Source organism: Macrosteles quadrilineatus, unplaced genomic scaffold, assembly GCF_028750875.1.
Source record: "Macrosteles quadrilineatus isolate MER2022 unplaced genomic scaffold, UCM_ALF_1.0 Scaffold_1__1_contigs__length_201487025, whole genome shotgun sequence".
Lineage (NCBI taxonomy): Eukaryota > Metazoa > Arthropoda > Insecta > Hemiptera > Cicadellidae > Macrosteles > Macrosteles quadrilineatus.
The window spans coordinates 168,498,735-168,525,530 of record NW_026542594.1 but is presented as its reverse complement, the minus strand read 5'-3'; the positions used below and the strand labels follow the sequence as shown (position 1 = coordinate 168,525,530).

Genomic DNA, 26,796 nt, shown 5'->3' with positions numbered 1-26,796 from the left:
TCGGCAGGTTTGCTGTGGGGGAGGTATTTTTTATTTTCTACAATACAGGATTTATATAATACCCTAAATAAAATACTACCTAACTTAGATTTTTTTAAACTAATAAATTTGCTATGAAAAATATTACAAACGTTTGAATAAACTTGTATTTCTGCTCAAAGATTTGGAAAGTGTAACTTATTCTACACTGCATAAAAAAAAACTGTTTTCAATACATTGTAGAGTTTATGTAGGCCTTTTAATCCCTAGGGCAAAAAGAATCAGCTGGTGTTAGGCTTGTCAGCTGCACATTTTTGTGACTTTAAAATTTGTATTAACTGATTTTGCCAAAGGCAACAGCCGGATTGATAAAAATATTAGTGTATTGTTTTTATTTGTTTGTGTGTATTATTATCTGGCACACCATGTTTCATTACAATAACATCATCATCTATATAAATAAAATTACAGTTTTGTCTGTACATTGCATAGAATCATGCAGTTTTTGGTTATTTTTACGTTTCGTAGCCTAAGAAAGCCGAAACGAGTCTTATCTCAATTTCTGTCTGTATGTCTGTCTGTTTGTCCATTCTGTGACTTCGTCTGTAACGACAAAATGTCATTTTACGCGGCCTACTCCTAGAAAACTAGAGTACCGATCAAGGTTCTAATCATTTTTTTGTATTTACTGGATTGGTGAGAGTGTCTGTGGCTATACAAACTTGGCCTCGCTTCTTTGAAAACAAAATAACGAACAACCAAAAACCCAATTTCGTTCGATATTTGTCAAATTTTCTCCCAATGTTTACTATTACATTTTATGAAATAACGATCAGCTGTTTGGATTAGTTCTCACTTCTAGCTGTCACTGATATGTTTACATTAAAAGTTGTTTACAAATACCGCAACCATTTCCGATCAAGTTTAGTCAGCACATCCAAACCAAGTGAGATTAAAAACGTGCCTTACTTAACCGGTTTAATTAATCGCAAGTGCAACGATTGTTCTTGAGTTTTGATAACCGGGGAAAATACCGTGAATCAGTGTTGTATTAGTGCAAGGAAACTTACATTTTTTTAATCATCGCCACCAATACCGTAGCTTACAAAGGTTTCCACTCATTGACGGCGCTTCAAGGACAGTTGTGTAAAGTGCAAAGTAAAAAATCACAACTGCAGTAGGTGATCGTGGATGTTGCTGCGATCTTGGAAGGTCTTTCTGATTTCGCTGTGATCGTACCGTAACGGAGGTTTAACTAAACAGATGTAGCTAAACTCGCTTTTCCAATATGTCACTTTTGGTTTCTACTTACTTACATTTGACAGTTTGAATTAGTCGTAAGTACTACAGTTCTTTTCTCAAATGTAAACGTTGGTTGTTGGTACTGCTACTTTTCCTTAGAACCGGTGGTAGCAGTAAGAATCATTTTTACATACAAACACATCACTATTTTCACTATTTATTTATAAACACTGCCTGCACCTTATTGCTTATTAAATTTAATTGATGTCTTACTGTATAATTTTTAGCGTTTTCTGTCTGGACTCCAAAATGTTGTGTGGACTCAATTCTGTACCTATTTGTGTGTGTATGTCTATTGGTAACGCATTAATGTCCTTATTTTTCGTGGAAAAGACAAGAGCACCATTGTTAATAAAAATTTCAACCCGAATAAAGTGTGCAGTAGTGAGGTTGAGGTAGTGTTTTAACTACTTTTAACCAGTGTGAAAAGTAACTTTAAATTACAGGCCTACCTTAGGGCTATGCCTCATAAGTCTATACTGTAAAGCAATTCCTTTCATCGTTTGATATAAAATATGGACTAACACGATCGGGTGACATTTAATTGCGAAGCATTCGTTTTGGCTTTGAAACTGTCAGATATTGTATTTGAGAAGGTTTATATGAATTCCTAAACATTTATAGTTTTGCCATCATATCTGGAAAAATGCACACTAAATATACAAACAAACTCCTGTTCTGAATATAAGGTTTTAACTTACTACTAGATTCCCGTACGTAGAACGGGCAAACAGCTAGTTTAGAATAAATTGAAATTAATATTTGGGTACCGTACTTTAGAATTGAATAATTTATTATATTGACAGAATATACCTTATGCATCTAAATACATATTACATGTACTACAATCAAAGCAAATAGAACTTGGGGGTCAAGGTAATGTTTTGAAATAGGCCAGCTGGAAATAGAACCGCCAGATCTATTTGAGTTGACCATAGTAATAGCGCCTTTTTAAATTGTTTCGAATTTTTTTTCCTACGTAAAAGAGGGAAAATATTTTGTGAGATATTTTATTTGAGTAAAAAAATTAAAACATTTTAGCTTTTAGTGAATCGGTTAGCTTGTATATGGTTTGTTTATATGGTGCAGTGTAGCAAAAAATATATCCAAAATGTCTTTTCATCCCAGCTTAACCGATCTTGGCTTTGCCTGGCCGTTAAGAGTCCTTGGAGGCTAGCAGTCATCTTGGATAATTTCAAACAGCTGCTGAAGAGTTGATTATCATCCAAAAATAATTTTTCAAACACCAAAGTGATTATAATCTAGTATACTGTGAGATTAGAAATGTTGTTTCTTGTTTTGAATGTATTTCCAAGGGAGTCCATGGATGGCTATCTTGGATCTGCCCGCCATAAGTGCAATTTTAATTTTGTAATTTTCAAACAGCCGCTAAAGAGTTATTTACCACCTCAAAATATTTTATCAAATTTCAAAGTGATTGTAATTTAAATATCTAGTATACTGAGAGATTATAGAAATTTGCTTTGTAATTGTTTTATGAGTTAAAACATCTAGGCTCCAAGGACTCCTAATCTACTCTTTGTTGATAAGAGCCACCTTAGGTCCAAGTGATCAAATTTACTCTCTAATGTCTTGACGTAGTGTATTATGATATTGCTTGATTACAACAAAGTATGATTATGTACAAACAACTACACCTAACTACAACTATACCTAACTGAATTTTTGCGCAGGTATGTGTCTGCAGTGGACAAAGCGCTCAAGAGCTTCGAGTACACCAGCGAGTGGGCAGACTTGATATCAGCTCTGGGAAAACTAAACAAGGTAAAGAAATACTTCTTATCCATGGCTAGTAGTTCTTGAAATTCTTATGATAGTTTGGTATTCACAGCACATCGATTGTATAACTTTGATAATTTTAGCTGCTGCAGTTAGTTTATAAACTTAATTGGGTTGAATAATAATAATAATCTTTTATGGTTAATCAGCAACATAAAGTTACAATAGACAACGTCAGTAGTCAGGACACAAATATGACATCATGCTTAAATCTATCATTTCATGAAGCACATAAAATATTTTGTTGCTTAAACTAAACAATATATTTAAATTTAAAACTCTAAGACGGAACGCTAAATTATTTTGTAAATTTATAAAAACTTAAATGAACAATTCTTCAAATCTAAAAAAAAAATTTTAATTGTTCGAGGAATTTAGTAAAAAGAGTTTTGGTCATGTAGGCTGCTTACTCACTGCCAAACAGTGTTAAGAATTCGGAGTAGGCTGATTTGTGCTAGAAAATTCGGCATTTTGATTATATATCATATTTTATCTACAACACAGAAGTGCAATGCAACGTAACAGGTTGTTTTCAAGGTTAGAGGGGGAGGTCTAAAGGGACAATTCAGCTGCATGTAGAAAGCAACCTTGACTCAGAGCTGCGGCCCTGAATACTGGACCTATTCACATTTCTCTCTTCACAATCGGCAAGACAAGGACTTGGATTTCCTTTACAGTAGCTTACAATGCTCGGTAGTATAGAATGAATCAACCGAAACATTATGTTTTTTTGTCACGGTTTATATTATTGGTATTGAACTATATAATATTATTGAGTATTCTGGACAATGAAAACCAAAATTAATTTCATAATAGGTGTTTAAAGAGATATATTTTTCAATTTAAGTTAAGCTGAAACACCTTATTTTCTATTCAGACAACAGTTAGATGTAAGAGTACTTTACCCACGACATGTTACCGTGTGCAGATGAACTTGTTGAATTTTGAAAGCAGTGTGACTAGCACAACCAGTTTGGTGGATTTGAATTGGGATTGAATTTGAATTATTACGGTACTCAATAATTAAATTTTTTCATATTATTCTTTTTTTGATTATATATTTATTAAATATTTAAAGAAAAAAAATCAACCTTAAAATTTATTTTTATATTTAGTCCCTACAATTTTTTTTTATGTAATCAAGGATATGTGTATTCATTCCATGGAATTCATTTCTTTGATAGTACATTATCAAATATCTATTAAATAGCTTTGATTACTTTGTAATTCAGCAATTTTTGAAAAGAACATAAATAAAAAGAAAAATTTTAAAGTTAAGCTAAAAAATTTTTTTGACTGAAATCTATATATCTAATTCTGTAAGCCCAAAATTTTACAATGAAATTGTGAGCTAACGGGAGGCCGTAGAAAGCTGGGAGAGGTCTCATTTTAAAGGTCTGGGCATGAAATTTTGGGGAAAATTATTCATTTTTCATAATCTTGCACCAAAAAGTTGCTACGGAATAAAATAATTCACATTGAAATAGCATGGGAATCTAGGTCATGTCTGCTTTGTTTACTTTTAAACATGTGGTTTAACTTTATTTAAAGCATATGGTATGTAATGTCATTACTTTAATATGTGTAGGATACTATTTATAAAGCTGATATAAACTTTTTCCCAAATTTAAGGGTCTGGAGTTAATGAAGTACGATTGGTTGTGTAGGTATGTCTGAAATAAGTGTAAAGATAGAAGTAATTACTGGAGTAGGCAAAGGGGACATATTTTTCATGCCAAAAATTAAACTAATATCTACAGATCTTCATTATGCCGTTTAAGTTTACAAGGATTCAATGCCCATTGGAAATAGCTTTCACTATTATTATAAATAAAGTGCAAGGCCAAACCTTCACAAAAGTTGGCATTTATTTGAAAAAAACCAGTGTTAACATACACAAATGTTAAACGATAATTCAAGGTAACCCACATGTAATTTGTACAAAATAGTTACTAAAATATACATATAGGGGCTATTGCCCCTACAAGCCACTAGTAATATGTAATTACATATTCTACATGTTTGTGGTTTTTTTGTGACTATCTCCTTATAATTTTTCGCTCATTTTAATAATTATACAAGCTGCTATACCCGTGCTTTGCAACGGGAAAAACATGTGACCTAGAGAGCTATGTGGTGCTGATGTGTGTTTTAAAATACATACAGCAACTCTATGATTTAGTTTGAAAATATAAGCTGTTTTAAAAGCGTAAACCTACTTACTTTCAATCCCCTACTTTTGATGTTAAGATCCCTAAGAATATGACAACATACCTTAGTGTAGCAATAGAATCAATTATTGCTTCATATTGATGCTTTATGAATGACATGTTTTACCATTTTCTTCAATTTTATTCAAGCTTCTTCAAATGTAGATTACTATATAAATTAAAAAATGAAACTTTGAGGAATACTTTACAAAACGTATACAACCTCACTTTAAAACCAAACATAACCCTCCTCAATCTACATAAAGCGGCACAAACATCTTATTTGAGTAAATAAACAAACGCCAGTTCATTGTACTGACCAGCTGTTCCATTAACTAAATTAAATTAAATCATGTAAACATTGGAAGCATGCCAGGCGCAGCCCTTTGGAAATCAGCCTGTGGGGCAGAGCCCTTAGGAAATTCGTCCATATGAATACTTTTTGGCAAATCTACACACTCTAAGCTTCATTTTGATGTGCCATATGCCTATATTTTTATTTGGTAAATGGCCTTAACAGTTTACATAAAATTTGATTGTATCACTTTAATAATATAATACATTTTTATTGGATAGAACTTAAAGTGGTGTTATTTCTACATGGTGGACTCAAAAGCTTTTTTTGTTTAAAAAAGAGTACAGTAGAGTAAATCTGTTATTAAAGTCTTATTTGCGTCCATAAGATTAACATTGTAGGCTAACAGGTATTGATTGCTATCATATGGTAAAACGGCCAATCACAATAAACATTGATTGTCACCTGGATGTTGAAGATGAAATAGTAGAGTAATCGTCTAATACTTTGAGACGGAGATACTGACAAGGTTTCTGTGCTAGGAACGTGCCTGCTCAAGCAACGAGTTTGTCAACATAATGTTGTAATATGTGGTGTATTTTGGAAGAGTACATAAACTGGTGACTAACTCACTACTACAGCTGACTAGCTAATACCATAACTTCCAGATTAACAACAACTATTTGTGAACTCAACCTAACTGCAGTGTTTGGTTATATAAGTTGAAACGTAAGCAATTAATGCAATACACTAATTTAAAAAATGGTAATCAGTTAAGTATTTTCATATAAAAAATAGCTTATCAATAAGCCTAGTATTTTTTTGGCAAAAAATATATTTTTGAATATGTAAATTTTGATTACACCTAGTATAAAAGGTTTTTAAACTGTAACATTTATGCAAATTATATTATTGGTTAATATGTTTTTCAAGATTACTTTTAAAATATTTCATCAGCAAAAGTAGTTGCTGGTTTCCCAAATTGCAGATTTTCCATTAGTTATAAATCGGTTGAACCAGCGCATACCCCTTTCATCCACTGATTATTGAATCATGTTCTTCTTTAGAGCTAGCTACTTGTAAACACAATTGGTCTAATGAGTGTTAACTAAACAATGGTAGTCATAATACTCATTAGCATACCAACCCAGCTATACAGTCAGATGTAATAATAACATCAGTTTCATAAAATATACTTTGATTAAGCTTACTTGTTTCCTCGTCATTTAGAATTTTAAAATATACTATGTTATTAGATGCTATATTTATAACATTTTCACTCAAAAATAATTATGATAACAGTTTTTTTAGAGAAGATATCCAAGATAGCAAAAATACCTGGTTGTTTAAGCATTTTAAGTCCCAAAGGCCGCAGTTTAGAGTAAAATAACGAAACATTATTTTACGATGATCTATACTACATTGATTAAAAATGCTGAAAGCTATGTCTATATGATGCAATATTTGAATCAAGCTTATTTGTGGTGTAGTCGTAAAATGTCTAGTGCGGTAACGCTCACCATCGTCTAAGAAGTATTTGATATATTGGAATTAAATGTAGTACTGTTGAAAAAAGTAGAGTGGGAATGCCGATCCCGCTCTACTACATCAATGAAGCTTATAGCACAGATAATATAACCCCTACTATAGTTACTATAGCCTCTGTAGTTGGGCTTTGAGTTCTACTAGTGTTGTTAGTTCTGATCAAAAGTTAACCGTTTTTAGGTGTTATCCACCTAGCCAGGAGATCACGGGTTCAAGTCCTGTCTCAGGTAGATCTGGTGGACAGCTCATGTAGAGTTTCAAAGGATGTGTTGATTCTGTCCGAGTTGCACCTTAAATCAGAAATTTAACTTATTCAATGTATTCTTTTTGTGTGGGTGTTCACAGATTTTATAAGAATTTAGATTTGTTTCATAAGAAAGGAAGAACATGATAAAAATGCATAATTAATCAATGATTGCTCCCTGGGACTCAAAGGTAAAGGAAGAGTCATAAATAATGAACAACAAATCGATAGATGTCATCTTGTATGATGGATGATTCTATCTTGTCCTCAGTTTATTTAAAAGTGGGGACCTAAGGTCCATTATAATATTGAAAACATATAAAAGGAAAACGTCAAAGAAACTGTAATATCGATTTAAAATGGCTTTACCTTTAATTAATTACAGGAAGTGAGAAATGTTCATTTTCTTTTTGCTCACAGTGAATATGAATAAGATAAAGGGATTTTACTACAACTTGATAACTTTATACTTGTTTTCCACAATTGCTTTTATAGGATTTAGCTTCATATCCTGCTTTGAAGTACAGGTAAAGATACTAGTTTTTAATTTAGGAGAGTTTCATGCAAGTTGTATGTTTCCAGTGGAAGTGTGGTGAAACCCACTGTTTTACACCAGTGTTTCCTTGACCAACAATAGCCTACCTTATCAGTATTACCTGTCCCTATCAAAACAATGAACTGCTTGGTAAACATTTGATTATAACTATCACAACATAACCTTGTTTATATCAAACCAATTTTCCCGTAATGTTCTACAGGTGTTTTTTCCAATTAGTCATCTTTTTTTATGTGTATAGAGTTTGAAATAAATTAAGTGCACAATGAAATTTTGTACATCTGTACTGTTGGTTTTTTAAAATTAGAATTCATTGTACGAGACAATCCAATGCCTCTATAGTACAGTCAATCCGTATCCAACGTGGACAAAAATGGTGTCCAAGGAATTTTGTCTGACATTTATGTTTTTTGGGGCGCTGAATCCGAATCTAAAGTTGTCCAACAAATATTTCTTGAGCGTTCCGAGATATTTGCAAAAAATAGCAAAATTTTAGCACTTTTTTCACTTTTTATATTATAAGTAGAAAACTATGAATTCTAGCGAATTTTACCCCCTAGGAAGGTGACAAAATTTCCTTCAAAATGTACTATTTACACTTGAAAATCGATTAGAAATAACCTCCGCTAGAGTGCATTGAAAGTTTGTTATTTTTCTGAATTTACAAAAATTCAAGCCTTTGGTCTGATTTTAATATTACTCAGCAAACACCCATACCCATCCACCCTATAACCCTATAACTCCATCTCCACCCAAATTCCTCCATCAAACCCTCCCCCCCCCCACCCAATATACTATAGGCCTACCACTCTTTCCCCCCCTCCCCCCCTATTCCACAGAGTTATTCCTACTTTTCTTGGGCGGAATGTGAAAAATAAATATTAGAGAGGTAGGTTTCTATTCATCGCCCCAAAAAACATAAATATCAGATAAAATTTCTTGAACGCCATTTTTGTCCACGTATGGTTGATTTTTACAACGGATTGACTGGACTACTATTCGATGAAAATAAAGTGGGTCAGTCAACGTGACAACATATTGTACCAGCATTGTTGACTAAAATGTATTCACCAAAACATAAACAATGACTAGTAAACTTCTTGTATTCACAGATCAGCTGATATACTAATGTTTCTATTTGATAATTAAGTAATTCAATAAACCGCTAACACCTTCATCTTTCACAATTATATGGTTAAACACCCAACTTAGTGGTTTTCTTTTAAATTTTTAAACAGTAAACTTTTGCCCTATTTACTGTTTAAAAGGGTTTAACCAGCCAAATTATCCATTAAAAAAATAGAGTAGTAAAACATTCAGAAATTTTTACAATTAGTAAAAAGTTTAATTTTGAAATCTGTTATCAACATGTAAACAGTATATTGGTCGTCACATATTGGCATGGAATTGGTAAAAAAGTATTCAAAGCACAATAACATGCTTAGGCGCATTTCGCTCATCTATGGTTTTTTTTTTCAATCCACAGTGTCAATTGATTCTACCTTGACCTAGTGAATGGGTGCCCTTGATTGGATATAATTGAATGGGATTGCTTTATCAGGATTTTATGGTATTTGTAGAATTTTTTTAAAAAAAACTTGGTGTCGTCATAAATATTTACAAAGGTATATGAGCACGCAATAATGGCTGTTATATGTTATAATGTTTTATGACTGCAACACAGTTTATACAACCATTGAACAATGGTATCACTATACAATAAAATTTGTACTGGTATTTTACGGGTCTGACTTAGGGGAGGTACGAATGAGGCATTTAGTTCAAAATTCCTCCGTGAACAGCGCTGTAGTAGAGAGCACTTTGGCAATGAAGGTTTACTAATCGCAAAAATAGTTCTGTTCATAAAATAAAATTATAAATGTCTCAAATTCAATTTTATTATTTTTTAATTATAAAATTAAACTATCATAACCTAACCGAACTAACCAAACTTGCTGATAAAGAAATAATATAACAAAAGTTTAGTAATCGGAAAAATAACTCTGTTTATTAAATAAAACTAGAATTTGCTCAATTAAAATTTTATAATGACTTAATAATAAAATTAAACTGTAATAACCGAACCAAACCAACCAAACTTGCTGATAATAAAAAATCTTGGACAAAAAGTTAATGCTACCAGTAGGATTCGAACCTGGAACCTACAGTATATCAGCCCGACACGCTAACCATTAGACCACCGAGGCCGATGGCTACCGATCGTTTTTTACGGTAATGGCGTTCCCTCAGCTAATAAGAAGCCCACAGCTGTCATCGTAGCCTCTTCTATACCTCCCCTGAGTAAATACCGTATTTTACCATTCGAATCAGCTGTACACCAGTTCAAGTTTAAACAAATTAGTTACAGTATCAAAAGTATTCTGAAAAAATATGTAGGTAATGTTTTTTTACTGTTTCCATCAAAACCGATCAATAAAATATTTCTTGTAAGCTTAACATTGCAACTTTAAAGGCCCGGACTAGGTTAATATTGAAATAGCAAAAAGACTGAAAATATACCAGGTACCGGTATTAAGGACGGTTTCCTGCTAAAGTAGATGGTGTTTTTATAAGACAACTATAGGTTTTACATATCTCCGTAATATTCTATGACTATAATAGTCCAATGATTTTTTTTCATTGAGAGTTTTTTTCTCAGAGCCAGGTTTTGACATAAGCGATGCAGTACTTAAGCTTTTTGTCACCTTCAGGTGTGTTAATAAATTAATAACATACAGATATAAATAAATTGTATGTTACATGCATAGTTAACAGTTAATGATCTTTCCTCATTTGTTAATTTGCTAGTAAATAAAATAGCTTTACAGGTAAACCTAATTACAATGATACCCATTTATTTGTGATAAAGCAGACCATTTGCACGCTATTTGATTTGTTATTTTGTGTCAACTGAGCAATTGGGTGTGGCTTCAATTTCCTTATTTTGTAGCAAACAGTTAGTGTGATGTGCATTCATTGTTTGTCACAAGGAGGCTTTGTGTGGGATATTAATACACTGACTAGGAAATTTAATAGTCTTCGATATTTAAAACTTTTTTGATTTAGCAGAACTAAATAGATCAAAGTTTGTAGTGAGTGTCAATGAGACTTGCTTTTGTTACTATCAATTTTAATTTATGGAAGCAAATATGATAAATAAAGAACAACAGGGAACCAAATCCTCTTTGAGGCAAAACATAGAAGAACTCTTACATCAGGATAATGTCTCAACAATATCAAGAAACTCACCAACTAGTGATATAAAAATTGAAATGCCAGTTTCATGGGAACATCAACACCTCAAATCTTCTATAGAAGAGATAGTAGAAAAACCCTCAACCACAAAATATAAGGAAAATATTGTAACAACCCCAAGAATAACTGGGCCAAACAGTGAGGTAGAAATTGATATTCCAGTTACATCCGAATCTCATGATATCAAATCTGCTTCAGAACAAGAGCTCCTAGACAGGGTCATTCAAATAGAACACTGTTTGGAACAATTGTTGAACAAAAAAACCCTTGGATCGAGCAGGGTTAGGCAATCTGGTACAAGAAATCTGTCTAATGTTTCTAAAGTAATGAGTATCAACAGTCTAGGAAGGACAGTCTCTGATCTAGGAATGCATGGTATTGTATCTGTGGATGAAGAAACATTTCCTCACTCCTACTTCAGAGACATGATGCACACCCTGAGTCTTCCTGGTTTGAGATTTTTCGGACAAAAGAACCAATCGTGGTTTCATTTATGTTTGTGGTTATTAATTCATATCCTCGCTTTGTTGATGAGTTCAGCTTTGATAATGAAAGAGTATGAAAAATGGCAAAGTTCGCCTGTAGTAAAAGTTCCATCAAGCAATGTGACATTTGTGAATGAAATCCCATTTCCTGCCACAACCATGTGTTTGGACTTGGAGCTTTTTTTTAATCCCAACTTCAACTATACTGAGCTTTTTGATCGGTGTGTAATATGCGAGTCATATGAAGAACCAGTAGTATCTGAAACATGTATCTTCAACGATGAGTGTAGCTTTGACGAAAAGGCATCTTTAGCAGTAGCCTCTTTAGTTAGCTATCCATCAGGATCGAAGTCTGAGCCATGGTTTATTTATCAAAAAGAAAATGTTTCTATGGTAAGTGAGAACTTCTCTGCCTACCTGAAAAACATCTTTGTGACTGATTTGTGGCCGATGCAGATGCAGATGAGACTGCCACTTTCAAATGTTATTTTGAATTATCCTGAACACCATTATTTCATTGACTTTGGCTGTCAAATTTTTCTTACGACTTTGGGTGTTTGCTTCACCATAAATGGCTTAGACCACAGTGATATCTACAAGAAAACCATAATCACATCTTGGCCAATAGAAGACAATTCCTACTCTTACTCTAAAACACAATATATTGGGAAAAACTTGAGGTCTGATAACATGCTTTATTATAATGGAAATGTAACCACTGTACCAGCGTACATCAATGAAAGTCAAATGATATTTTTGGGTGTAATCGGAAAAGTAACAACACCATCAAACTTTACAAACTTTACAGAATCACCTTTCAAATGGCATAAAGAATTTATGCCTAGAGTTAACTTCATAATTCACAATCCGTTTGAAATCCCTTTAACAATTGATAATCACATAGTCTTGAATCCAAATGAACTCACTTGGATAACAGTATCTCCCACACTAGTGACTTCCGAGAAGGGGCTCGAAAGTTACAAATCTTCCGAGAGGAGCTGTTATTTTTCAAATGAGAGAGAGCTGTCAATGTTCAAGTTCTACAGTGAGATGAACTGTAATACTGAATGTGCTGCAAACTTTTCTCTTCAGATGTGCGGATGTGTCCCTTACAACTTGCCCAGACATAACTATTCCGTTGATGTTTGTATCACGCAATGCACGTTTCCAGTGTTTGATTGTGGCTGCCTACCAGATTGCAATTCCTTATCTTACAAATTTGAGGTCAAACCTATAAAAGAATCTAACTTTGAAGAGTATATGTATGTCCTTAGATGCCCTGTGTTTGTCCTCTATAAAAAAAGTAGATTCTATGATGCAGAAATCCGAGTCAGCACTACAACTCTCGCTCAGTTCTTGGCCATTGCTATTGGCTTTGTTGGTGTTTTTAACGGCTTCAATGTTATGGTTGTCTTTGAGTTTTTATACATGTTGACCTTCAACCTATGGAAATCCACTAAAGACTACTTGCAGAACTAAGAGTAAAAAACTTCCACATGTAAGCTAAGGTTTATTTGCTTGGACTTTTTTGTGAAACAAATCTCATATAATTTTCTTTATTCGTTGCAAACATTAAAATTGTGCTGGCTGAGACAAGTGGTTACATGTTTACAACAAATTTAAATCAAAATTAACTAATCTATATAATTACCTGTTCCAAAACTAATATCTCATTTTGAGTAAAATGTACACTTTTAACATTGGCCTTATGGGTTGCCATGATGGTTACAAAATAACAACGTAAATGTAAACAAAACCAGGAATCATAGCAAATGTTTCAAATCAAGCCAATACGCCCCAAACACTGTACAAAGGACAAACATTCGGATGATGGCCACTGATCAAATAACTGATTTTATTTTTGTAATCAAAGTTAGGCTATAGCCAATAATATATATCTTCTGTGATTGGGAATTAAAACAACTATATAAATCAGTAGCTTAAACAACTAAATATTCTCAAGTCAATATTTTTGATCTAAATACTAAATAGGCTATTATGAACATGCAATCTTATTATTTACTATAAACAATGCAAGTAAACTTCTTATCCTATTGTAAAATTTAAACCCTATTTAATGCTCGTTTCGTGTGGAAACATTGAGTGTGTCAATGTTGAGTAAATATAACCACATATATATAACCATATATTTGTTTGATAGCATAGATAAAATATTGATGTTATGTATATGAGAGTTAAACAATCAACTTTAATAATCTGTATTTAACTAATAAAACATACTAGCCGACATGTGCGAAGCATTTACACTGAATCCTACTCAAATCCCACTTATTGAAGTACTCAACAAAAAGGTAACACTGTGTAAATGCATCGTTGATTTAAGTATGGATCCTTACTTCAGGAATAGATGTGGGTTTTAGATAATTAGCTTTTTCAAAACATTATTTTAAGTTATTAACGTTTTTACATGTTTACAGGACCTTCATGAACACTATGTTTGAATTAATAATATAGCCATATACGACTTTTGTGTTGATGGCTTTGTTTTTACACAGACATAGTTTTTTACTGACAGCGCCACAAACAACTAAATGTGTAAAATATCTTGGTTTGACATTTACAATCCTTCATTTGTTAAAGTCTGTCCATGTGCCTTACTTAAAGTCATCAACTAAATGAAAAACTACTTTAATGAATGATTTGTTTATTTTTACATTGTAGTGGGTAAAAAAAAGCTTTAAAATGACACCTAATTTTTGAAGGTCCCAAACCTTGAAGTCATAATAATGATGAATGTATGTCAGGTTGTCAAACAACTCCAAAATGCAAGGTTATTGACCTCCTGTTGTCCTAACGTTCAAGGTTACTGACCTCATCTGGTCATAAAGTTCAAGGTTACTGACCTCATCTGGTCTTAAAGTTCAAGGTTACTAACATCATCTGGTTGTAAAGTTAAAGGTTACTGTCCTCATCTGGTTGTAAAGTTCGAGGTTACTGACCTCTTGTGGTTCTAAGTGCAAGATTTCTAATACCGTGAGGTCCTAAAGTTCTAGATTACTGATCTATTGTGGTTCTAAAGTTTAAGTTTAATGACCTATTGTGGTTCTAAAATTCTAGGTTAATGACCTATTGTGGTTCTAAAGTTCAAGGTTACTGACCTATTGTAGTTATAAAGTTCAATATTACTGACCTATTGTAGTTCTAAAGTTCAAGGTTACTGACATATTGTAGTTCTAAAGTTCAATGTTACTGACCTATTGTAGTTCTAAAGTTCAATGTTACTGACCTATTGTGGTTCTAAAGTTTAATGTTACTGACCTATTGTGGTTCTAAAGTGCAAGGTTCCTAATCCCCTGAGGTCCTAAAGTTCAATGTTACTGACCTATTGTGGTTCTAAAGTTTAATGTTGCTGACCTATTGTGGTTCTAAAGTGCAAGGTTCCTAATCCCCTGAGGTCCTAAAGTTCAAGGTTACTGACCTATTGTGGTTCTAAAGTGCAAGGTTCCTAATCCCTTGAGGTCCTAAAGTTCTAGGTTACTGACCTATTGTGGTTCTAAAGTTAAATGTTACTGACCTATTGTGGTTCTAAAGTTAAATGTTACTGACCTATTGTGGTTCTAAAGTTCAAGGTTACTAATCTATTGTGGTATTGGTTATTTGCCTGTGTTACTGTTGATGATTTTGGTTGTTTCCTAAGTGTTCTGGTTCATTGAAGTCTGGCCAAGTAAGTGTCCTACTGTATATTGATGAGATTTTGTAAAACTTAAACACTTTTGTGACACACTTGTCTCGTCTCTATGGATTGACACTGATTTATTCTACTGTACTTTGGAAATAACAAAATATTTCTCTTTGATTTTCAAATGTAGCCTATTTTTTTACATTAAATCCGGTATCTAGAATTATATATATTTTATTTTTATACAAACTGAAGTTTTTACGTCATAACATATTGATGGGGATTTTTTTATTTCAATAAATATCTCAAAAAATGTATTTAGTATTTTTATTCAACAAAGTAGAGGGTTTAAAAATTATTGAATGGGAGTAATTAATTTCATTTGAACACAAACTAAATCAGACACCCTGAAACTTGACGGATTTGGTGCAGTGGAGGGTTTCAACATTCCAACATATTATTTGACCTACAGTTGCTACAGCCAATACCCTCGATGACTCAACGAGTATTCCATTTTTATGGCTGCACTCCCATTGTTGCTGATAAGGCTTGCTAACCATAGTGGCACAATATGTTGGTTATAGTAACTGAACGCATTGATAGTTATTCTTTAACGTTAGTAAATTTCATGGTTCTTTTCCGTTAATTCTCCACCACTACCTTTTTTAGTGCAATTCCGATATTTTTAACAGTTAGTCTAGTCTATGAGTATATCAATTATAAAATGAAAAAGTTCTAAACTAACTGAACCAACCAAACTTGCTTATTATGAATAAATTCTGGTAGTGAAAAAACAGAATTGTATAAAAAAATCGTGGTTGTGAATTAACAGAAAAGGACAAATTTCACTCGAATTTATTACTACTATCATAATTTTAAAGATTTTTCTCTATTGAATCAAAATAATTACGATGTATAGCAAAGTAATAATATTTTGGTAAACTTCACACTCATATTTTCTTATATGTTAAAACGCAAATCTTTGTAATGTATTTTTATCAAAATATGTAATTCCATGCATTTTGTGAACAAAATGTAATGTATTGCTTATAGCTTTTGTTTAATACAGTTTGATAACATTACTGGAACTTCCTATAGTAACTATATATTAATAGGCAAGTGTGTTTCTTTCAAATCTTTTTTCTCAGCTCGTGTGTATCACAGGGAAAATCTATGCATATTGTTAGGAAGATATTTTCCTAAAGATGTGCAGAATCCCTTAATAAATTAAAATAGGCTCAAAAATAAGCACAAAAATGAATTTTAATTAAAAAAATAACATGGGCCTTATGGGTTGGTGACAAAATGAGAACAAAATATAATCAGAAAATCAAAACAAAGGGAAGAAGTTCCAATCACTTGTTTTATTTACAGCGTGGGATGAAAATAGAGAATCCTGTACATTAGATATTTTGGTCGAGTTTTCAACCACTGGACGACCTCTAGTACTTATTTATAAATGTATTTATAATGATAAAACCACTATTACATTAACTTAGTTTGATTAAAATTTGTACTATTTAGCATATGAATGACTGTGTTATTTCATCTGGTGTATTTATTTATTCATTGAAACAGACCATAGATAAAACATACTCTCTCAGTAGATTACTCATCCTTATAGAACAGCTGAAGCCAATTTTATTGTTAGTTCTGTAGGGTGTACTTTAGAGGTTGTGTTTTGTTTACAATTTGTTTCTTGTTATTTCAGTAATTTAAAACCTAGTTTAACCAAACTAGCTGTTACGCACGGGCTCCACCCCGTTTACTACATAAGTATTAATAAAACTATTGATTGGTTAAGTTAAGCTGAAATAAACAAAGCAGAATACAGTAATGGTAATACAAACAAATAATAACAGCTGAGGTATTTTTAACAATAGGTAAATGGAAAGTTCCCTTTGGAAAGCATCTACGACCTTATAGGGCAATTTATGTAATAATGGATAATTTTGTGCAAGGTTTCTCGTCATGACGAACATTTTAAGTATATGGTTTATGGGGATGTGACTTGTAGTTTTCTCAAAAGTTCATGGGTACTTTTGGCTTTATATATAGATAGGCTAATACGCTCTAATTATAAACAATAACTCTTCCCCTAGTTATATAACAAAAAAGTAAAGCTCAAATCATTAATAGCCATAAAATAATGGAAACAAAATTTTGTCGACAATAGCGCCCAGTGTCACCAATAAGAAAAGTTGTTCATGTACATGAACTAGACACGAAAAGTCTACTTCTGTTGGTTAGTCTATGAACAGACTTTTACTTTTCTTTAATTTGAAATGGTGACCACATGAATGTAGGTATTTTAAGCCAGACTGAGTATCAGCTGAGCATCATTGTAACTTCAGAACTATGTCAGTGTTTTATGACTCATAGTTCTAGTTATTTATCACAATATTCCATTGTAAACATCCTAGTGACAAATCATGTTTACTGTGATCAGCAAAACAATGTTAAATAAATACAATTTTAGACAAACATTATAAATATGCAGTATTTATTTGATGAAATTGATGTGCTAAAATCTTAAGCCTACAGTTGGAGATCAAGAAAAGCTTTATTTAAGTCAAAACTTTGCAGTTGTAAAAGACAAAATGAAAGCCAACAAAGCATTAATTGTTTGGGTGACTGAGTGGTTGTAGTACTCTCCAAGCAGAATCGATTTTGCACCCAGATGGCATTTGTCTTTATGCTAACAATTATTTATGATGTTTTGTAATTGAAGGTTAATGTTCGATAGGTAACAAAACCAGCGTTTGGACTGTTTCCTGATATAGACTAATACAGTTTTTTCCAAAGTAGTTACAAACGATTAATCTAACTAACAAAATCTTTTAAATGAAAAGAGAGCTCCCTTACCACTGGGTTGTGCCTCGGATCTCCACAGAGCAAAGTATATCTTAAAAGGTCAGATTGTGCCCTTATCTTGAAACAAACCTTTTTAAATAGTTTTTGCAGAATAATTTTATTTCTGTCCTATGACACTAAAACCCTGATAAAAATTACACTTGCGGTTTTTGTTTAAACCCCCCTTACTATAGCAAAAACAAACAAAAAATAGTGTACCAAATAATGGTCATTTTTAGAGATTCAGTATAGTTTTTTTTTTCAGTTTCCTGTCCAAAAACAAACCTTATATCCTAGAGGAAGTCAGTATAGTAAGAAAGATTACAAATTGAATAAGCCTTTGTTGATAACATTTTTTAGAGAATTTCCAAAAGAAATGAAGATGTTTATTTTAGAATTAGGCATTGAGATGGGGTGTATATTTAATCCCAAATATGAGTAAATGATTCAGAATGGTGTCAGATGATCTTCGTCTCTTTGTTACTGACTAAGATCAGCTGTTTCATCAGTTAGGATCATTTATTTAAAAAAAGATAAGAGACAGCTGGGTCCTGTTTTGAACCATCAAAAAGCTACGTTTCTCAGGATAGAACTAGCGACGTTTTGATTTTAAGGCGTGCACTTTAACCACTCAGATACATAGCCCTTGAAGTAGTAAGCAGAGTGAGATTTTGTCAGTAGTGCAGTTCGTTTACCTTTATCAGTAAATGCATGGCAATGTTTAGTTTGTCTCTATTGATCTCTAGCAGCAGACATTGAGTCTGTGTATCTCAGTAGCCAGATTGTTTCTACCCCCCCCCCTTCTCCCCCTTTCTCACCCCACTTTCCCCTTAATGCTAGGACCACATGGTACATACAAGGTCTGGCTTATCAAACCCTTTTTTGTCAAAAAGTATATTACGCTTTTACCCGTTAAAAACAATTGTTTCAAATTTCATGTTATGTCCATATAAATTGTGTGTTTGAAATTGAATTTAATTTTTTAGAATAATGTTTTATAATTAGGTGTTACGTATTTTTCAACCATCTCTATTGTTCCATCCCAATAATTTTATTGTATTAATTTGAGGTTGGGTAAGGTTGACAAAGTTTTATTTACATGAATTAGAATTAGAATTTACATGACCCACATATTTCATAAGATATGAAACTATGTTATCTGACCTGACCGAAAAAAATTCAATACATAATTTTTTGTTTGAGATAACTAACAGGGTATCGTATTAAAAATACATTTTACAAAAAAATACTCTGCTAAATTTAAGGAGTATTTTTTTGTTCAGGTCCTTCCTCTTAATTCAATTCTTTTGCATTTTTTTAATTGTACATAATTGTGTTTGAAACATTTTGTAAATTAGTGTCAAATGTTTAATTTTGAAAATTTTCCCCCTATGTTTTTCCTTACCATTACACTTGAAGTTGTATTGTATTGAAAAATAAAAAAATTTATACGATGAATAAATGGAAAAATGCCATAATATTTTTAATTACTTTGAGTTTTAAATCCAAGCCACATTTTGTGCTAAGATCGCTATTATTTAATTTATAAGCTTTTACTTTTGTGTACCGGTACTAGAAAATATTTGATTGGAAACTGAATAATTTCCGCCCAAATTAAAATAATTGCTTATTCTAATTACATTTAATTATTGCAATACTGGAATAACAGTCAATACATTTTGCCCTATTATATAGTTATATTCTGCCCTTAAAAAGCTTTTATTTACTTTCCATAAAAAAATACACAGTTCATCAATAATTGATGAATACACTAATTGCTAGCGTACAAATACAGATGATTAACGTCGGCGAGTAATTTATCATTTTAGAGGATTATGAACTGAGGACAATGTAGAGGATGAGTTATGAACTGAATTATGAAGGTAAATAACAATTTAGTGACAATAATTACGCCCAATTGTAAGCAGCATGTATACCTGTTTAATTGATTTCCCAGCAATTTAAAATTTGTTGTTCAAGTTCTATCCTAAACATGGGTGGAACTTTGATTGCTTTAAGTAGGACAGTTTCATGCCTGGTCTCTAACATGACTCATCTTAAACTTTCCCATATGACTCTTTTGGTTTCGTCATCGACAAGCAATTAGAATTCAGGTATTTTCCTCCATTACAATCGTGCAGCTTCCTTGTTTACATTTTGAATTTCCCCATAGCTTATCCCTACTTGCAAGAATGATTTTAGTACTAAAAGTATAACCAAAATAATTAGGGCACAATCAATTGCTAAATCGGCCATGAATACACATAAAAGAAAAACTTAATTTTACACTGGAATGCTACGAAAACAAATTTGTCCACGTAAAAGTGTATACCCATGACTCAAAATAGAACGTGATTCACTCTCAAAAAATTGTGAATAGTAATCAATCTTCTGTAATAATCCCTCTCATAATCCTGGATAGAATGATAATTACCTCAGTTTAGTACAACTTTTAATCAACTCAATTCAATTATTTAAACACCTAGCATATACACCATGTCTACTGTAGGCAGTGGCTATACAACATACTGTATAAAACTATATACCAAAACAATATTCCAATAGCAATGTAATAGAGATATGTAGACCTCAAAAATCAGTTAGTGGTCTTTTTGGAAGCTGCTCTCTCTGAAATACTAGTAGAAACAACTTCACTTGAGGTTTTATCCAATGGCAAAAATCTATTAAATTTTTTTTGAAATATCATAATGCTAACAAAAATATCCTTCTGTGCCAAGTTACCTTGCATTCTATTTATGTCAGAATGAAGACATGATTTTACATGGTATGAGATTACTATAGTTCGGCCGCTTAGAAAGCGACCTCCTCCAATATTAGTTTAGCATTAGCGCGCAGGTCGTTTTCTAAGCGGCCGAACTATAGTACAGTGTTTAACATTAATTTGTAAAATGGAGATGTCCGTTGAAATAAATAAATCCATATATAAATCCCAAAGTACCCATGAACTTTTAAGAAAACTACAAGTCATACCCCCATAAACCATATACTTAAATGTTTGTCATGACGAGAACCTCGCGCAAAACTATCCATTATTTCATAAATTGCCCTTTAAGGCCTGAAAGTTCTGAAGGGAACTTTCCATATAGCCTACCTAATGTTAAAAATACCTCAGCTGTACTTATTAGCATAGATTAAACATACCCCTAAGGGAGTATGTTTAATCTATGTTATTAGTTTGTTATTCTTTCAATTTATTACCTTATTAAAATCAGGTGTGATTATTTGTTTGTATTCCTGTATTCTGTTTTGTTTATTTCAGCTTAACTTAACCAATCAATAATTTTATTAATACTTATGAATTCAAACGGGGTGAAGCCCGAGGGCTGAATTTTTATTTCAGGATTAGTGTTGCCTACAGTATTATTTTGAGGCTTCTGATTGGCTGAGGGAACATCATTACCGCGACGATACGGTTGATGCCATCGGCCTCAGTGGTGTAGTGGATAGAGTGCTGGGCTGACGATCCGAAGGACCCGGGTTCGAATCCCACCCGTAGCTCAATTTTTTTGTATTGGATTTTTTTCATTATCAACAAGTTTGGTTGGTTTGGTTAGGTTATGACGGTTTAATTTTATAATTAAAACATTATGAAATTGAATTTGACCCATTTATAGTTTTATTTTATGAACAGATTTTTTTGTCGGTTAAACCTTCATTTGATTTTTCATTATAAGCAAGTCTGGTTAGTTTGGTTAGGTTATGATAGTTTCATTTTAGAAAAAAAAATATAAAATAGGATTTGAGGCATTTATAATTTTATTTTATGAACAGAACTATTTTTTCGATTAATAAACCTTTGTTAGATTTTTTCATTGTCAGCACGTTTGGTTGGTTAGGTTAGGTTATGACGGTTTAATTTCATAATAAAAAAATATATAATTGAATTTGAGGCATTTATAATTTTATTTATGAACAAAAATAATTTTTCAATTACTAAACCTTCGTTATAGTCAATAAGAAGCCTCTAAATGACACTGTTGGCAAAATTAATCCTGAAAAACAAATTGTGCAGCCCGAGGGTAATAGCTAGTATAAATAAATAAACATGTTCCCTACCAACTGTCACATTCCTCTGTATCTGAGCGATAACTTAGTTGTAGCTGATGATAGCACTAGTTACGTTTACTAATAAAAAACGAATGAGAGTAACTTATGTTTCTATTTTCTATTGAGTGATATTTTAAGAATGTTTTTCAAAGTTCAAATTTGTAATTTTATAACGTTGTGCAAATAGGAAATATGAGAGAAGGGACAGACAATCTACACCCTGTTTCTTGGCTGGGAGCCAAGTCCCGTCAACCAAATGTGGCCCATTCCACAACATACACTGAGGAAACAATGTTTCTAGATTCTAGTAGAGCAGAGTTATTTACAACTTTATATATTCAGCTGTAGCCATGCATTTGAACTAGCTCGGCTCTGTTTTAAATTTAAATCTTCAAAGAAAGCTATACAAGTCGAGAAGTTGCACGGAAGTTGATCCTGTAGTATTAAATACGATGTATATGAACTTAAAATAGTTATGTTAAGATGTAACCTACGAAATTTAACTTTTCAATGAATTAAGATATTTCGGTTTGAGTGTATGTGTTGCTGCGTATTCAGAATTAATTGTAGTTGAAGAAATATGTGTATTTTCTTAAAATCTTGATAAAAATTAATTTGCATGTGACCACTTAGTTGATAAATTATGTAACTGTGAAACAGTTTTCCAAGGTATTTTTGCAGATGACGATTGAACTATTATACTCATGATGACAACAGTTGATTTATCAGCTGTTTCTCCACACTTTTCTTGGTTGTTGTAATAACCGCTGATAAACTAACTGATTTTAATCTTATGAAAACATTTAAATTCTTTAGTATCATCAAACGTTTTTTTTATACCTTCTATATTCTTTAAGTTTTGATTTAATTTTTTTTTTTTTTGGCTCTATTTAATAATACTTAGCCAATGTTAAAACCACTTCAAAGCACTGTGGAGTTTTTACTGCTACAAAAACCCATTAGCATTTTGATTGAGGATAGAGAAATGTATTGCATACCCAAGTAGGATGGTAGATTCATCAATAATCTGGATTAATTAGGACTTGACCCCATCTGGATGGTCAAATTATCATGATTATCGCAATTACCTTGAAAAAGCACACACCATTTGAGTACAAACTGTAAAAATGTTTAAATATTTTCTATTATTGGTACGGTACATTAAAAGTTCTAAAAGAGACATTAATTATTAACATTTTTGTACGTTCACACACTGTATCATACAGGGTGTTTTTTTTTAACGCAACGCAAATTAAAAGAAAAAGGAGACACTTTTTAACGACAAAACAAACTTAATATGTTGGTATCCCACTTTTTGTTTACTTCATTGCCAATCAGCTGATATGCATTGTTGCATAGTTGCCTTTGAGGTTTATTGAAAATAAGACTGAAAATTTGTTTTCACAAGCTCAAATAGAGTATGTATTGTAGGTTTCCCTTTATTATTGTTTTCTACAGATCTGAGCTGCAAAAGTTTTTGACAAGTCAATAAATATTTGATTTATTAGGTATTGAGATTGCACTTGGAAACTTAATTTAAAACCTTTCTTGACATAAAATTGATGATTTACTTTTAAGATGTTCTTCAATGTATTCAAACAGTGTCTCACAGTAGTCTAAAGTACTTGTAATTTGGGTTGCATACAAAAAATAACGCTACACTTGTACAGTGTACAGTAAACACATCAAACAGTACATACAAGTTTGAGCTTTAAAAAACATTGTGTCAGACTTTTGAGCTGCAGTAGTGGAGTGGATCGTTTTTTAGTCGATTTTAAAAATTTAATTTTTTATTGGAGACAAATATGGATTCTTCTGTAACAATGACAAAAAAACTTAATCCCGAGGAAAATAAATTCTCTGGACACTTGTCATAGTCATTAGCCTGAATCAATGAATGATGCACTATAACAGTTTGATGACACGATATAATAACAAGATCAGCATTAGACCAGTTAGTTCTTTATAAAACATTTAAGACTGCCACTGGTATTTATACTGTAACTATACCTCTACTATAGTAAAAGGTTTTTTTCCTTAACCACATTATTCCGACTGATAGCAGTTAATCGTATCAGGTAGTTTTAAACTGATTTATTTATTTATAAACATCATGAGACATTAATACAAATTACAGGTGAATTCATGTGAGTTTATTCACAACACAAACAATAAAACCTTAGTGAAGACCAAAACTCAACTTCAAACTTTCACAACTTTTTATCTGCTATTGACATAGTAACCTAGATAAGACTTAGAGCTGTGAGTTAAGAGATGATAAGAGAGTCATTGGTAGACATTATCAGTAAAGTTGGGTCCTGCCCTTATATTGATTATATGTCAGCTTACTTTCAAGGTTTAGGCCATCAATTCACCTGGAACACCCTTTAGGCAACCATTTCCGTGTCTCTTGCTTTAGAGCCAGTTATTATTTATTCAGGCTGTTTTTTTATTTATTTTTTATACATGACAAAAGATAATCAATTCCACTTTTCTTATCATATTTTTTACAAGAACTGTTGTTGTTGATTGACCCGAGGACAGCGCATTTTAATCGTCAAATACACATATACATATACATCAAAATAAATATTTATTTTAGAAATGGAGGCCATTTAAAGTTGTTAAAACATAAAAACTACAGAGGCAAACAAAACTACTGTTGCAATGTTTTAATAATTAGACGATTTTGTTATGATTCTAACCATACTTAATTTAGGAAAATCGGTTGTAAATATGGGGGAAAACTAATTTTTAAGATACTAGTATCTCCGGTCTTTGGGTAACATCACTGTTAATTAGCTCAAAGAATCAGCTGTTGTAATTTATAGTTACTCTATGAGCGCAAGTATTGTTGTACGTACATGGTATCTTAAAAATGAGTTTTTCTCTTTATTTATGAACTTTCTCAAATACGGTATACTGTATTTACTAATGTGTGTTTTTTGTAATTAATGTATAACAAATGTAAATGGCCGCTACTTTGAAAATGAAAGTTTATATTTTTCCCCAAAATAGATCTATGCGTTTTCAATACACCAAATTTCAATTTTACTACAAAAAGCCATTATTCAATAAAAAGTAGTTTTGTGAAAACAAAATTAAATGTAGGCTGTATGTGTAACTTTTGAGATTTGGAAACTTTTAACGGTATATTTTAGTTTGTCTTTGGTTCAGGAATGATACTTTAAAAGTCGGTAGAGAGTTCAAGGACACTCTGTATAAGAGCAGTAAGATAATAACAATTAAAAATATAAGGGTTGTCCAACATTGAGATTTTTAATTATAGCTTTATCAATCTGTTAAATTTTGATTCCTAATTTTTACAAACACTAAGCGGCTCAATTTTCCACTATAGCCTACAAAAGTTTCTGTTTGACTTTGTTTATAATGTTCTAAAACAGTTTTAGATATTACTAGCTGTTACCCACGGGCTGTTTGACTTTATAAGTATTAATAAAATTATTGATTGGTTTAGTTAAACTGAAATAAAAAAAAAAAAAAAAACAGAATACAGTAATACAAACAAATAATCACACCTGATTAAGGTAATAAATTGAAAGAATAACAAACGAATAAGTACAGCTGAGGTATTTTTAACATTAAATATATGGAATGAATTACGCACTTAAAAAATAAAACTCCTTATTCACACAATATCAAAAATTATTTATTAAATTAAAAACATAAACATAACTGTAAACAATCCTACTTAGACAGTTCTAATTTAGCATCACAGCTGCTTGGTTGAAATTAGCAACTGTTGTCATAAACTTAGACAATTTATTAGTTCGGCACCCTGTTAGTACATCTTGTAACCTTTTAATGCTATTGATCATCACAGAATCAAATTGTTTAGTTGAAACAGCTGTTAAGATTCTTTAATTCCATTTAAATATGAGTACTCATAAGGTTAACATGGGAAACTCCAGAGCTACTGGGGCGTAGCCCTTTTGACGGATCTGCACCAAACTTCACACAGACCATCCTTGAATAATGCTTAATAATGCCTGAAAGTTTCATTACAATTTGTTGAGCGGTTTCGGAGTCCATAACGTTCAAATATATATACAAACCTCTTTTATAAATATAGATTTAAAAAAAAGATCAATTAATCAGCTGTTTAACAGCTGTAAAATATTGTTTAACAACACCTGTAGTTTGTATTATCGTTTAAGTTTGATAGCTTCTTAGGTCTGCTATGTCCCCTTGTGTGGCTGGCTTTTACTGTCTTGAACGTAAAAGAATTTTTCAATCGTAACTTGTCAAAACATATAAAATTTAGTTAACAAGTTTTAGCTTATCAGAAAACTGTTTGTTACAGGTGCTAATAAGCCACACAAAATTCCCCGTTATTCCTCGCCGTATCAAGATCAGCAAACGACTGGCACAATGCATGCACCCTGCGCTGCCATCAGGCGTACACCTCAAGGCCCTGGAGACATACGACATCATATTCAAGTGCATGGGCACCAACAGACTCAGCCATGAACTCTTTATATACAGTGCAGGTAAGATCCTTAAGTCTTATTTAGGTTTTAGAAGTTTTCATTATCTTTTTTTC

The 26,796-nt window shown here is 32.1% G+C and overlaps 1 protein-coding gene across 1 annotated transcript in view; it reads left to right on the top strand.

The window, feature by feature from the left end:
• The window catches only part of LOC128989456 (protein dopey-1 homolog), a 91,796-nt gene that overhangs the window by 13,000 nt on the left and 52,000 nt on the right, over positions 1 to 26,796 (top strand). Inside the window, exons 2-3 of the mRNA XM_054411352.1 lie at positions 2,976 to 3,066; positions 26,557 to 26,743. Of these exons, the coding sequence (XP_054267327.1) occupies positions 2,976 to 3,066; positions 26,557 to 26,743 (278 nt within the window). The remainder of the gene's footprint in view (positions 1 to 2,975; positions 3,067 to 26,556; positions 26,744 to 26,796) is intronic.